We start from the raw sequence: 12602 nt of genomic DNA on the forward strand, positions 1-12602 counted from the left end.
TCTATAACATGAACCTAGGGCCATTCTTTTATGGTAAATAAGGCCACTGTTTTCCCTTGAAGGTCTCAAAGAGCATGCATGAGTGGCCATGGGGTATATTCATGCTGCACAACAAGAGCAAGAATGGCCTAGGCCATTCTTGCATGACCCCAAGTCCTCAAGGTCATGTTGGAGATGGCCATGGGTCATCTAAGAATGGACCTCGGGCCATTCTAGCATTGGCTTTGTGGATCACCCAACTTTCATGCATCCTTCTAGGAATCAAAGAATGGCCCTAGGGCCATTCTTGAATCATCCAACTTTCTTGCATTCTCCTCAGCATCAAAGAATGGCCTTAGGGCTATTCTTTTCATGCACAATAATAGGTGTAATAATGGCCATGGGACCTTTCTTTTTCATGGAAAATAAGGCCCTTGTTTAGCCTTAAAGGCCTCAAAGAGAATTCAATAGTGGCCTTTGGGCATCCAAGAATGGCCCTAGGGCCATTATTTTCATGTAGAACAAGTGCAAGAATGGCCGTAGGGTCATTTTTGCGTGACCACAAGTCCTCAAGTCCTCAAGTCCTTTGTCTGTTGTAAGTTTTTTCAAGGTCTAGATTAGCATGCCTTACTAGGACTAATATATTGTGGTAATATATTGTTGTGTAAGAAGGGGTACAAAATGATGCTAGGGTCATCCTACTATACACACTTTTGTAATAAGTCCTCAAGTCCTTTGTCTGTTGTAAGTTTTTTCAAGGTCTAGATTAGCATGCCTTACTAGGCATTAGGGGAAGGTTGAGGTCTATGGGGGCCCTTTAAGCTGCCATGAGATTAAGGAGATGATTAGTGTGAAGGCCAATAGGAAAAATACATGTGTACAAAAACGTTGGGTTGATTAAGACCCTAAATCTTGTGGTCAAAGGTGGAATCTTGCCTTTTTCAGATCTGCCAGCAAAGAAAATCTTCAATATCTTTTTTTTAAATATTTTTTGAAAGGAAAAGTTTCAAAAAGTTACCCCCCCTCACTTCCCTCTTCCCTCCAAAAGTAGGGGCGTGTTTCTCTCTCCTCCCTTTTAGACTAACCCACTTTCCCCATCTACCACTCACTACACCCTCACTTGCAGCCCTATCTTCATCCCCAACTTGAGGAAAGCTCTTTGCTACCACCTACTCAGAGAAAGCTCTGTTATCAGCCTCTTTCTCTCTCTAGAGGAAGCTCTGTTATCAGACTCTATCTCTAGGTCTCTCTCTCTCTGTGTGCAAGCAGGCACCTAATGCAATCTCTCATTAGCTTTCTTTTGAGGAAAGCTCTTTGCTACCAGCTACTCAGAGGAAGCTCTGTTATCAGCCCTTCTCTCTCTCTCTAGAGGAAGCTCTGTTATCAGACTCTCTCTCTCTCTCTCTCTCTCTCTCTCTCTCTCTGCATGCAGGCACCTAATGCAATCTCTCATTTGCTTTCTTTTGAAGGTTTAGCTTTCTGTGTGTGTGTGCATGTGTGTGTGTGTGTGTGTGTATGGATTTGCAGCAAACTTCTTTGAAGCTTTAGCTAGCTCTCTCTCTCTCTGTCTCTGAGCAGGTATTTGCTTTTTTGCCATATTCTTAACATTCACTTTCTTTTCATTTGGGCCATCTATGGCTCTTCAGTGTGTACGCAGGCCATCATCCACTATCGAGTCCATGGCTATTTCCACAGTACAGGATGATGAAGGTTATTGGATTCCTACCGTTTTTAAGCGGTTCATGTGGATAACAATGCAGCCCAGTTTGAGGGGTGCACACAAGGTTCCTCGAAGGCACATGGCTTCCACAAGCCATCACTGGAAAGGAAGGATCTTAGAATTCAAAGTTTGCAACAAGGATGGAAAGCGGCTTGCAAAGGTGCAACATGTTTACACCTCAAGCCAAATACATCTTGAAGATGAGAACTCACCACGGTTCCCAACTAACTGTAAGTTTCAGTCCTTGTTTAATGTTTCTTTGCTTTGGAGAAATGCTTGCATGAAGACTATGTGAATATCAAGAACTCCAATGTATTCTATTGTATGCAGATGTTTTTCCTTCAACATGTGTGGAATGGCAGCCTCTAGAATGTTTTACAGGGACCTTCGAAGCATGTCATGTTGATCTAGGTAGGCTTATGTATGCTGGGGAAACAAGTTCCGAACTTGCAAATAGAGGAGTATTTTTCATTGCTGCAACATATGTTGTGCCACAGAGGGGAAGGTTTGGAGCACTTGAGCCAATTTCTCCTCCTGCACTAAATAGCCCGGAATGGCCCATTCCAGACCCCACTACAATGGAGAGCTTTCAGCGCAGGATTTTCCATGACATTCAGTCAAGCCTAAAGGCTGCATATGGATCCCACAGGATAAGTGTATCTCTTTTCATGCCTTTACATGTGTTTATTGCTATTTTCAAAGCAGGCAAGTTCCATCGCACCCCAACAATGTGGATAAGCAAAGATGGGGCCTTTGAAGCTCTAGATACATTTCTAAAAGGCGACTGGACCACCAAGGTGGCAGAACATAAGGGCGATGTAATAAAGTGCTCAGCAGTAATGTCAATGGTAAGATGCAGGTATCAGATAGGCAAGCAAAATCTAACTATGGTGTACCCTATTAGAAGGTGGAAATGCTCGCATGGTGAATGGGAGGCTTTGGACTCTGATCTCTATGCTAGGGAGGAGGTAGAACTTCATATTGAAGTTCACCCAGGAGAGGAGCATACAGTGGTAGTTAATGATGATTGGAATTTTGCTCAGTTGAGAGATCGTATTGTCATGTCCTTTAATGTAAGGAACCAATTCAAGTTTGTTGTTTCTAATCGACCCATGCGTCAAAGGTCAGAGAAACATACACTCTATGTGTCATTGGAGCCCCCTAGGGTCCTTAGCTTGAAAGACTGTTAAGTTGCAGACTTAGGTAACATTTTGAGTGATTTTGGGCGATAATTTGTAGCGGTGTACTTCTGAATACAAAATTATTGATTGCACCATAGTCCCAATGTCCTCTGTATTTCACTGCAACTTGGATTTTAATTTTGTTAAATTTAAAATTTTTAAGTATGTTCTATAAATTTATTAAACTTTATAGTGGAATGCTTTATAAGAATAGGTTTTGCTCTATAAAGCTCATTTCATTCTTAAGATCTTGCAGTTTCTATTTCCCTTCAATATCCCGCCATGGCTTCAAGCTCTAACTCGCTACGCGCAAAACTTGAGAAAATTGGGCTCTCAGCAGGTGCAGGTGAGAACATCGCCATTTTTGAGGGGGTGATCGATATGCAAAAAACTATAGACCTTCATGCAGAGGCTTTTCAAGAGCAGGTCCAGTACATGAATGATGTAGTGGCACAATATGTCGTGCAATTGCCTGAATCCACCACTAAATGGGTTCCAGTGGACTTAATCAGGCATCTGTACCATGGTGACAAGTCGTTCCGATTCAGGCTCAACCGATTTTTGAAAGGGCTTACATCTAGCAATTATAGGGTCGAAGATGATGACACCGTTTATGAATTGCAGGTTGGTAATGTAGGCACCACCTTCCTTTCATGGGATATGACGTTAGCACTGTTTTTGCAAGAAGCCAGGGATACAGAAAAAAAGAAGGGAAAGGCAGTGAAAAAGGAAGTAGCTCTTGTGAAGGAATCCAAAGGCGAGGTGGAAGAGGTTTTCTCAGAAGAAGCTGAAGCGTCCATGGCCTTGGTGCTTCTCCAACAAGGGTCAACTGAGGATGAAGAGCCTCATCGTGACCTCGAAGGGGATGAAATTGTGGAAGAGATCCCTGAGTTGGATGTAACCACTTTGAATCCCATCATCATGGATAACAAGGAATTTCTTTTCCTTGATGACATTTGTAAATCCTTGGGGTTAAGGGAGGATGAGGCCTTAAGCATATTAGCAATTGGGTCTGGTTTCTGCAAAGAAGACACACTTGAGCAACAGCCTGCAGGTGTACAGATTGATTTTGATGACCATGATCTTACCAAAGCGCTAGCATTCCAAGGTTATGATACAGAACGTACAATTGAGGCAACTGTTTCCAATGCTCTTGTTGCTATAGAAAATGTAGCAGCAGAGTATGAAAGTGTCCCTCAAGAAGCATTTCAACCACATAAGCGCTTGCATGTAGATACATCAGTTGAGCAGCGTGGAAGCAGTATAGACATATGCAACCCACGCATTAGCCAATGTGATGATGACATTGAGGTGGGTTTAAATCAAAGTTGTGCCTTCATATTTATAAGTGAGTTATTACTAACACCTGATTTTTTTCTCTTGTAGAAAGCTTATATTTTTGACAAGTTTGCTGCACGTGGAGGTGGAGTTCGTGTGCAATCCGATGGACGAGACACCTCCCTGATTCATTACCTTCCTAGCCTCTCTCCATCATTTATTCGAGTAATCCATTTAGAGTACTCTGAGGAGGCACAAGCAGAGCTCATCAAGTGTAAAGCTCTAAGTGGGGTTCTCACCGAAGATGGGCTAGCAAATAATGCAAACAAATGTATACTTATTAGCAGGGAGGCAGCCATGTACACATTTGCAGGCAACTACACCGGCCACGTGCTAAGCCACTGTGCCACTTCAATCTCCAAAGGTGTAACCAATCCTATTATTATAGCTAATAGCCTAGGTGAGAAAACCACACAGAGTGACGAAGCTAAAGAAGCTCTCAGAAATCTTCTCAGGAACTTGTAATTTTCTTTCTACGAAATCAATACAAAATGTATACTTTTTTAATTGTAATGTTTCTAAGAAGTCTGAACCATTTCTCTTGTTTATTTGATGTGTCAGCACTGTGCCCTCTAAACTTTTGGCAGGCATGTGCATGTGTAAGAAATTTCATTGATAATGATCAAATATTTGTTCTTTGAATGTCACTTAACATCCAGCCGAAATCTGGCAGTACAAAATCTGAACAATTTTTAAAAAATCAAATTTTTTTATGTTTTTTGATATTTGTAAGCATATTTTTCATCAAAAAAGTGCACATACTCTTGGATAGAGTCAAAAAATTAAAAAAAAATGGCTGTGCGCTACGGCGCGAATTTCAGCCTTTCAAAATGCAGGGCAGGCTTAAATTCGCGCCGTAGCGCACAGCCCATTTTTTGATCATTTTTTCACAAAAAAATGCATTGTGTGCACTTTATTTTGATGATTACTCTGCCTAGAACCATAAAAAAAAAGAAAACTGTTGCTTTTATAAAAAATGTTCTATCTAATGCCAGACTTCACCAGGTGATTTTGAGCACCAAATAACTTTTTTTTTGTCCCTGAGCTTTTCTAAGGCCTTATTGAGCTTTAAGCCTTTTTTTCGGACCGAAAATAAATTCAATATAATTTTGTTTCTGCACTATGTAAGGATCCTCTGTTCAGTGCCAACAACAATGCCACGTAAAACAAGATAATGTTTCACAATCACCTTATCAGTAATATAAATTTTGTTCCTGTTTAACTAAGGCTCTTAATACATGATCAACAGTTTCTCTCATTCAAACAACAGTACAAGAAATGAAATGTCTGCTTTTATAACAGTTGAAACAAATGAATACGTTGGTCAACGAGTCATTGACAATATCTTGTAGATTCAAAAAAATGTATTACAATGTCGAGATTACAAAAGGCACAAAGGCCGCCGCCTAAAAGATTAATCCTATCCTATAAAGCCTTCCTTATGGAGCGCTTTATCCTGACGTAAACGTAGTGCAAGTGCCATGTCAACAGGCTTTAGGGTCACCCTTTTGGCGTGAGCATGGCACAGCACCGAATCTTGAAACAGAGAGACCAAAATTGTTTCTGACGCCTCTTGGAGGGCCTCCAGTGCCGTACTCTGTACCCGAGTGACCCTATCACTGTACTTGTCGATGACTTCTTTTACAACTCTTGCAAAGGGGGCCTTCGCCATGATGGGGTCTGTGCTCTTTTGGTACTTTCTGATTTCTCGCAGAGCCACGGTCCCTGGTTTCCATCTTCTCTTCTTGTTGGCTACGGGGGGTGGTGGTGGATGCGACCTCTCTTCCCATGGTTGTCTATCATTTCTAAATTTTTTTCGTCTTTCTTGCTCGGCTGGATCTAGATTTAGTCTTCTCTTACTTGCTTCTGCCTTCTTCTTTTCTTGTTCTTGTTTTAATCTGCGTGCTTCTTGAATTCTTTGTTCCCGTCTTTCCCTCTCCCTTTGCACCTCCTGCTCCAGTCTTTCCCTCTCCCTTTGCTCCTCCTGCTCCAGTCTTTCCCTCTCCCTTTGCTCCTCTACTTGTCGTCGATCCTCATCTTCCATCTCCACCTCTTGCTGCCTGTTTGCACGTTCCTTCTTTCTCTTGACACGAATCTTTATTCTTTGTTTTTTAGGTGGAGACGGGGGCTGACGCCTCTCAAGTTCCTCATGTAGTGTTTGTGCTAAGAGCCTATCCTGCTCTTCACGATGGCTTATTTCCTCTGCTTCATAGAAGTCAGCAGCCTGTTGAAACTGCTCTTGCTCAATACACAGAAGTGCTTCCTGGTCTTCCTCAAATGCGACCCTTAGCTCCTCTTGTAGCTGCTGAGGGAATAGGGCTTGCTGTTGCTCTCTTCTTCTATGCTCCTCCTCATCAATCTGGCGTTGTTGCTCTTCCAGCACACGCTCCTGCTGCTCAGCCTCTGAGAGAGGTCGGGGGAATGGTGTACGCGTGGCTCTAAATGAGCCGGTGTCTCCAGGCTGCTTGGAGACATCCTCAATATTGTCCAGTCCTGAGAACACATCCGGCTGTACATCTTCCTGTCTGGTCTCTACCTCTCTGTCCATGCTTGTATGCTTCTTTTTGATACGTTTTTGCACTTGTTGAAATGCCTGTGCCGCGGCTACTGCGTGTATTAAGTTGTGTGCACCAGACGGTACGTTTGGGTTCTCAGTTTTGCGCGCAGTGTGCTTAGTTCTAGCCATCCATTGACTTACACGACTGAATGAACGTGAAAATGTAATTTTAAAACTCACTTTCACAGGTTTATATAGTTTTTGAAAAATAACTTATTAATAAAAAAAATCTCGACATTAATAAAAAAAGCTCTAACTTAAAAAAGGTTACAATTTTCTAATATGGAACCCATTTTCGACCGATACGCCTCCGCGCAGCGAACCACTCACGCATCCCATGCACGGCACTTGATGCTCGCCATGCAATTGCTCGTTGCAGATTGACATTTTTTACAACCCTTCGTAGTAATGACACCTGCCCTTTTGGTTTCTGTCGGCGTCGACCTCCCAAACTACGATAAAACCAATTAAACATCTCATGCAAGGCATTACTTTTTTCCTTACCACCTCCACCATGTCGCGTGTTCTTAAAGTATGCTGCCTTAGCTTGATAATGAGAGCGCTCCATTCCTTGGGTGCTCCAAATTGCCATTGGACCATATTCGTCGAGAAAAAACTGTGCGTGGGCAAATATAATGTGCTGCAACAAAGATCATATCAGAATTTTACTATTTGGCGATTAATATCAGTAAATAGATAGAAAGGTAAATACCATATAGTGGGTGATATGTGTTTCTCCCCATGCATCAACCATTTGCTGAGTAAATGTATGTATTGCAGTCTTCAAGTTTGCAATCTCCTCGGCAACAAGTGGAGCCTTTTCTAGCAATTGAATCATTTTGTCAAGTGACTCCCACAGCCTTGCCCGCTTGAGACCAAGCTCTGCATTATTCCCACGATAAGTGGTGCATTCACAAATGGCCTTCCATAATTCATATTTTGTGTGACTATTGTACCCCTCGTAATTTGAGAGAAGGTGTCTTGCTTTGGACCCACCCATGCATATTTTGTTTGGATTATCCTGACCCGGTCCTGACTTTTTAGTATCCTTAGTCAGCTGTACAGCACCACCATGAAGCCCCACACTTGAAAGGACATCTTCCAGCTTACTGATGCATTCGTTGCGAAGATGTTCAGGCTCCATATTCCATGCATAATTGATATGTAACTTCAGTAATTTGTCCATTATGCGTAACCTAGCATGAAGCGTGCAAATATGAACACGGGAAAGTGGAATCTCTAATATAGGGCTCCATGAGATATCTTCTTGATCACGATTAGGCGGACAATTGGTATTACAATTCATGATGCCATTAACCCATTGCATAGGTTTCTTTGGATCTTTGTTTTGCGTTGCACTCATTGAAGTTGGTTGTACATTTTTCTTGCCCTTTGCATGAGATTTGGTAGTCTTGGTGGCTGCAACCTTGCCTGAAGCTTTGCCGCGATCAATATACTCTGATTTTGAATGGCAGCAATAAATACATGGAAAAAAAGTATTTGCTCCTAGCTTGCATCCCAGCATACACTTCAATGTCTTTAAATCACCTGCCATGTGCCACTCAACTGTAAATGTTCCTGCATCTTCCACATGCAAAGTTTCTCCTTTTGATTGCAATGATATGACATTTGGGATGCCTGTTCGGGTAAGGTACCATCGCAATGTATCATTTGTCTCCTGTGGAAGCTCAAATGCTGCCAACCACCATATATTCTTTTCTGATTGCACTCCATAGTAATCTTTTCCCTGAGATTGACTTCCCTTGTTGGAATTTGAGGCTTGTGCACTACAGTCAAGAAGATTATCATCCTGTTCCAGATTTCCTTTCATAGCCCTGTTCATAAGTGTTAGGCTGACTCTTTCTAATTTTCGTCCTTTTACAATTTGACACTCATCAAGCTTTAACACAAACACAGCCTGACCTTGGCACTCCTCAATGCTTAGACCATAATAAGAAATCATAGCTCTTTGAAGGGTCCTTAAATCAATAAAGACATTGTTGTACTTGTTGTATTCAAATACCTTTGTAGTACATACAGGCAGAGCATCCTCCACATGACGGTAGCCACCTAACATGGTCGCAATTTCTGAGTTTGCACTTTTTCTTGCCATGGTTACACTGTATGGAGTTGGTAGCATGGGTCGAAGAAAACCTTTAGCACGATGACCTAGTGTAAACACCCTGTAGATGGCTTCATATCCCTTCCTACTGACACCAGCACTATCACATGCATCCATAATCTGTATGGGGCTTACCATATTTTGCAGCTCTCCAGAAATTCTGTTTCGGATTTGCTTAGATATTTTGCATGTGGGATCTTCTAGCAGCTTATATATGTCTGATAACTTAACAACATGTTTCAATATGCCTGCTCTACATTCCTCAGCACCACCTTCATATCCCATCATATCCCCAGAAATATCTCTACATGGAACATAAATACAAAATAACATCAATATGTTTCACAAAACAGAAAGGCCTGCAAAACAATGGCAAGAATAGAAGTTACCTTGTTGCTCGTACACGTCGTTTTCTTGCTCCACTTAGGATTGCCAAGGTTTCTAGGGACTGACGCTTTCTTTTCCGTTGTCGAAAGCCTACTGGAAGCTTCTTCAGGCTTGCAAGATGTCGTTGCTTGTTTCGTGCATCCTGTTTGGCTGCATTCACCTTGTCCCGTTCATTATCAAAGGCCTGCTTAAGCAAAAAGTTGTTCTGCTGGAGCTCCTGATTCTGAGTTTTCAAGTTGTTCACCACTTCTTCAAGCCTATCAATGTCCTTCTTGTGTTGCTTCTGCAACTCAAGCCATAAGCCTCGGAAATGCAGTCTTGAATGCGATTCCTGAGCTGCAACAAAAGAAAGCCTCCTACAGTAGCCAAATAGACCATTAGCTCCATCACCTACATAACTAAGAAATGTAGTGATATTAACAAAATGAGGTGGAGCATTGGTGAGCGGGTCAATAGGGTATATGAATCCATTCGTCCAGAGGTCAATACATTTTCGCCCTTGTGATCGAAGAGTACCCAATGGCACATCGGTCACACCACTTGATTTTGTGCTGCGGATTGTAGCATACTCAGCAGCCAAATCTACATGTAACCTGAACTTTGGGGCTCTGTTAGATATATCTTCAAGTGGCATTTTCTTTAGGGTTAGGCAATGCTGAAAAGACCTTCTAGTAGAACACAATGCAAGAGTGAGGATAGGGTATTCTGAGGAGAGTGCAATGAAGTTTTGCTGTAAAAAATATTAGAAGGTCATAGATCTTCTGATTAGGTAATAGGAGAAAGGACAAGGAAGATGGCAAGAGGCATAGAAAATGGTAGATTGAGGTTTTGCAGCATAATGCAGTAGAGAGAGAGAGAGAGAGATGTAGATTGCAGACAGAAGTAGGGGATATGTATGGTAAACAATGCAAGAATGGAAAATGGTAAGCTTTGAAGCTATGGAGGTTGACAGAGGGATTTTCTGCACTTCAATGGGGGAAAGACATGAGAGAGAGAGAGAGAGAGAGAGAGAGAGAGCAGAAAATGATAAAAAGATGAGGCATGGAGGATGAGAGAGTGTGAGATATCTGCATTTGGAAGTTCAGAGGTTATGGAAGCTTACTAATCAGAGATGCAGAGCCATGGCACACCCAAATGTGAGAAAGGGGAAGAGAGAGAGTGGTAGAGAAACGAGGGCGTCTTAGAGAGAGAATGTAGAGAGAGAAAGTGGGGGGGGAGCTAAACGTGGAGGGAAGAGAGGAGGGAAGGCTTTCCAGCCATTTTGAATTTGGGGAAACCAAAAAGTTACCCCCATTTTAGCTCAAGCAAATATATATTTGAAAAAATAGAAATTCAAATAATGAATGCATAAAGATCCCCTTGTCAGGCCTAGTCAAAGTATGCTTAGAGTCCTTAAGCAAAAGTACTTAAAAACATAATATGGCAGCTTAAAGGGCCCCCATAGACCTCAACCTTCCCCTAATGACTATTATATTGTGGTAATATATTGTTGTGTAAGAAGGGGTAAAAAATGATGCTAGGGCCATCCTACTATACACACTTTTGTAATATTTCTCTTTGAAATGGCCCCAATATCACTATACTACTAGTAAGCCGTTGTTTGAGTCTAGACATAAAGGGTTTTTATTCTTTCCTTGTCTTGTAATGAATGAAGGAATTCGGCTAATTATGTGTGTTCCTGTTTCAAATAATAGCATAGGAGCAATCTTAGCAAATCAAAATGTTTGCGAGCCATCAAATCCGTTGATGCTATGTTGGCATGTTTCATTATCTTTGATACTACGACAACCAATATTCGCATCATGTGTGCCTTCACTTAAAGATCAAAGAAGGGTTATCATTCTTGATATGATTGGAATACTTCTTAAATCATTTGAGTTAGACCGTGTTGATGAGATGCCATATTGGACTAAGCATATGTGAATAGTTTAAGAAAGCAATGAATTGTACCATGCTGTGTGTTTGGATGCAAAAAATTTCTTAGACTTTTTCTTTAAATGGTTCGAGGTTTAGATTTAGAGTAGATGCAAATTAGATGATATTCTTTGCATCCTCAATTTATGTCTTCCAAAACATCATATGAAATTCAAGTATATATTGAGCCAAGAGATGTGCTAAGACACTGGGATGTTCTTTACCACAAGAACCTACCAGCAATCTGGACTATTATCAAGACTTGGATGGAGACAAAACTTTGATTTTTGATGACACACCATATCAAATTATGTGGAACATGCCAGGTTCCTATCTTGTATTTCCAAAGCTGTGGAATCAAACACCGAAGGAACTTCAAGGCTTCTTAAAAACCGCAACTATACATTGGTTGTGTCAATGGTTATATGCTCATAATAAGAGATGCTACACATAGACCAATGTCTTTTAGACTAAGATTAATCTTGAAACAAAGATTGTACTTGAGGAATATTTATGGAGGTGACGTCACTAAAGGAAAGGTGCTTTGGACACAAAAGCAATGTTCATTCACATATGTTATCACAAATCTTGTAAATATTTCAAGCCAAAAGAGCCATTTGACATACAAAATCTCAATGGGTATTCCTTCACTTGTATCACAGAAATGTAATTCTATTATGTACTCTCCTATGAGACAATGTACATTTCTCACAAGAAATAAAAATTTAATGTTATTTGCTAGAGCCTCAAGTCATATGTACCTTGTTTATTGGTCTTCCTCTTTTCTTTATTATTCATGTAGAAGTCTCAAATTTGATTAGAAATGCAAGTTATTTGAATCATTATATTTTATACCAATTCAAGTATCAAGATCAATAATGTAGGATCCCACTAGCCCCTCCGCACACCGGATTCCCGGTAGGTAGCTGGCAGACAGTGGAAGCAGCTCCCTCATGCGCGGGGCAGGGTTTCCCACTCGAGGCCTCGCCCTCGAATTTCTGGGCACGAGACTAAGCTGGTGGTCATTCCAAAAACCGAAACCGGGAAAATTTTCCATGCCTGCTGAAAAACGGGGACGATTCCACCATTTTGAATTTCTTAACGAATTTTTCTTAACAAGGTCAAGATACTAAACTGACCTTCATCTAAATAAACCAAATAGAGGGGAAACTATTACAGACTCAACTTCAAGGGATCAACGCTTTTTTCCTAATTGAATCAGGCATAGCCATTGATCTATTCATTAGAGAAGTCTTCAGGCTTTTATTTAACTACTCGAGTTCTAAACGTATTCCTATTAATCAATTTTATTATTAGAACTCTACTGATTCTAGCCTAACCCCATCCGGCCCATGGGTTAGCCACCGCCCAACCACTGGAATTAGTAGAACCAGACAAGTACTC

General features: G+C 41.2%; 2 protein-coding genes across 2 annotated transcripts; both read left to right on the forward strand.

The window, feature by feature from the left end:
- The first annotated feature begins 1019 nt into the window (after nt 1-1019).
- Nucleotides 1020-2569, forward strand: LOC147618682 (uncharacterized). Its single transcript, XM_086774356.1, has 3 exons — nt 1020-1929; nt 2030-2512; nt 2559-2569. The coding sequence occupies exons 1-3, from the start codon at nt 1614-1616 to the stop codon at nt 2567-2569; spliced, it is 810 nt and encodes a 269-aa protein (XP_086630482.1). The 5' UTR covers nt 1020-1613.
- Nucleotides 2570-2858: 289 nt separating this feature from the next.
- LOC147618683 (uncharacterized) lies at nt 2859-4690 on the forward strand. Its single transcript, XM_086774455.1, has 2 exons — nt 2859-4191; nt 4267-4690. The coding sequence occupies exons 1-2, from the start codon at nt 3163-3165 to the stop codon at nt 4681-4683; spliced, it is 1446 nt and encodes a 481-aa protein (XP_086630581.1). The 5' UTR covers nt 2859-3162; the 3' UTR covers nt 4684-4690.
- Nucleotides 4691-12602: the final 7912 nt, after the last annotated feature.

Source organism: Cibotium barometz, chromosome 34, assembly GCF_041138505.1.
Source record: "Cibotium barometz isolate CiBa-2024 chromosome 34, ASM4113850v1, whole genome shotgun sequence".
Classification (NCBI taxonomy): Eukaryota; Viridiplantae; Streptophyta; class Polypodiopsida; order Cyatheales; family Cibotiaceae; genus Cibotium; species Cibotium barometz.

Coding starts and splice junctions, on each gene's coding strand:
- LOC147618682 (XM_086774356.1), top strand. CDS start 1,614: ATGGCTCTTCAGTGTGTACGCAGGCCATCATCCACTATCGAGTCCATG. Junction 1,930..2,029: donor ACCACGGTTCCCAACTAACT/GTAAGTTTCAGT, acceptor TATTGTATGCAG/ATGTTTTTCCTTCAACATGT.
- LOC147618683 (XM_086774455.1), top strand. CDS start 3,163: ATGGCTTCAAGCTCTAACTCGCTACGCGCAAAACTTGAGAAAATTGGG. Junction 4,192..4,266: donor AATGTGATGATGACATTGAG/GTGGGTTTAAAT, acceptor TTTCTCTTGTAG/AAAGCTTATATTTTTGACAA.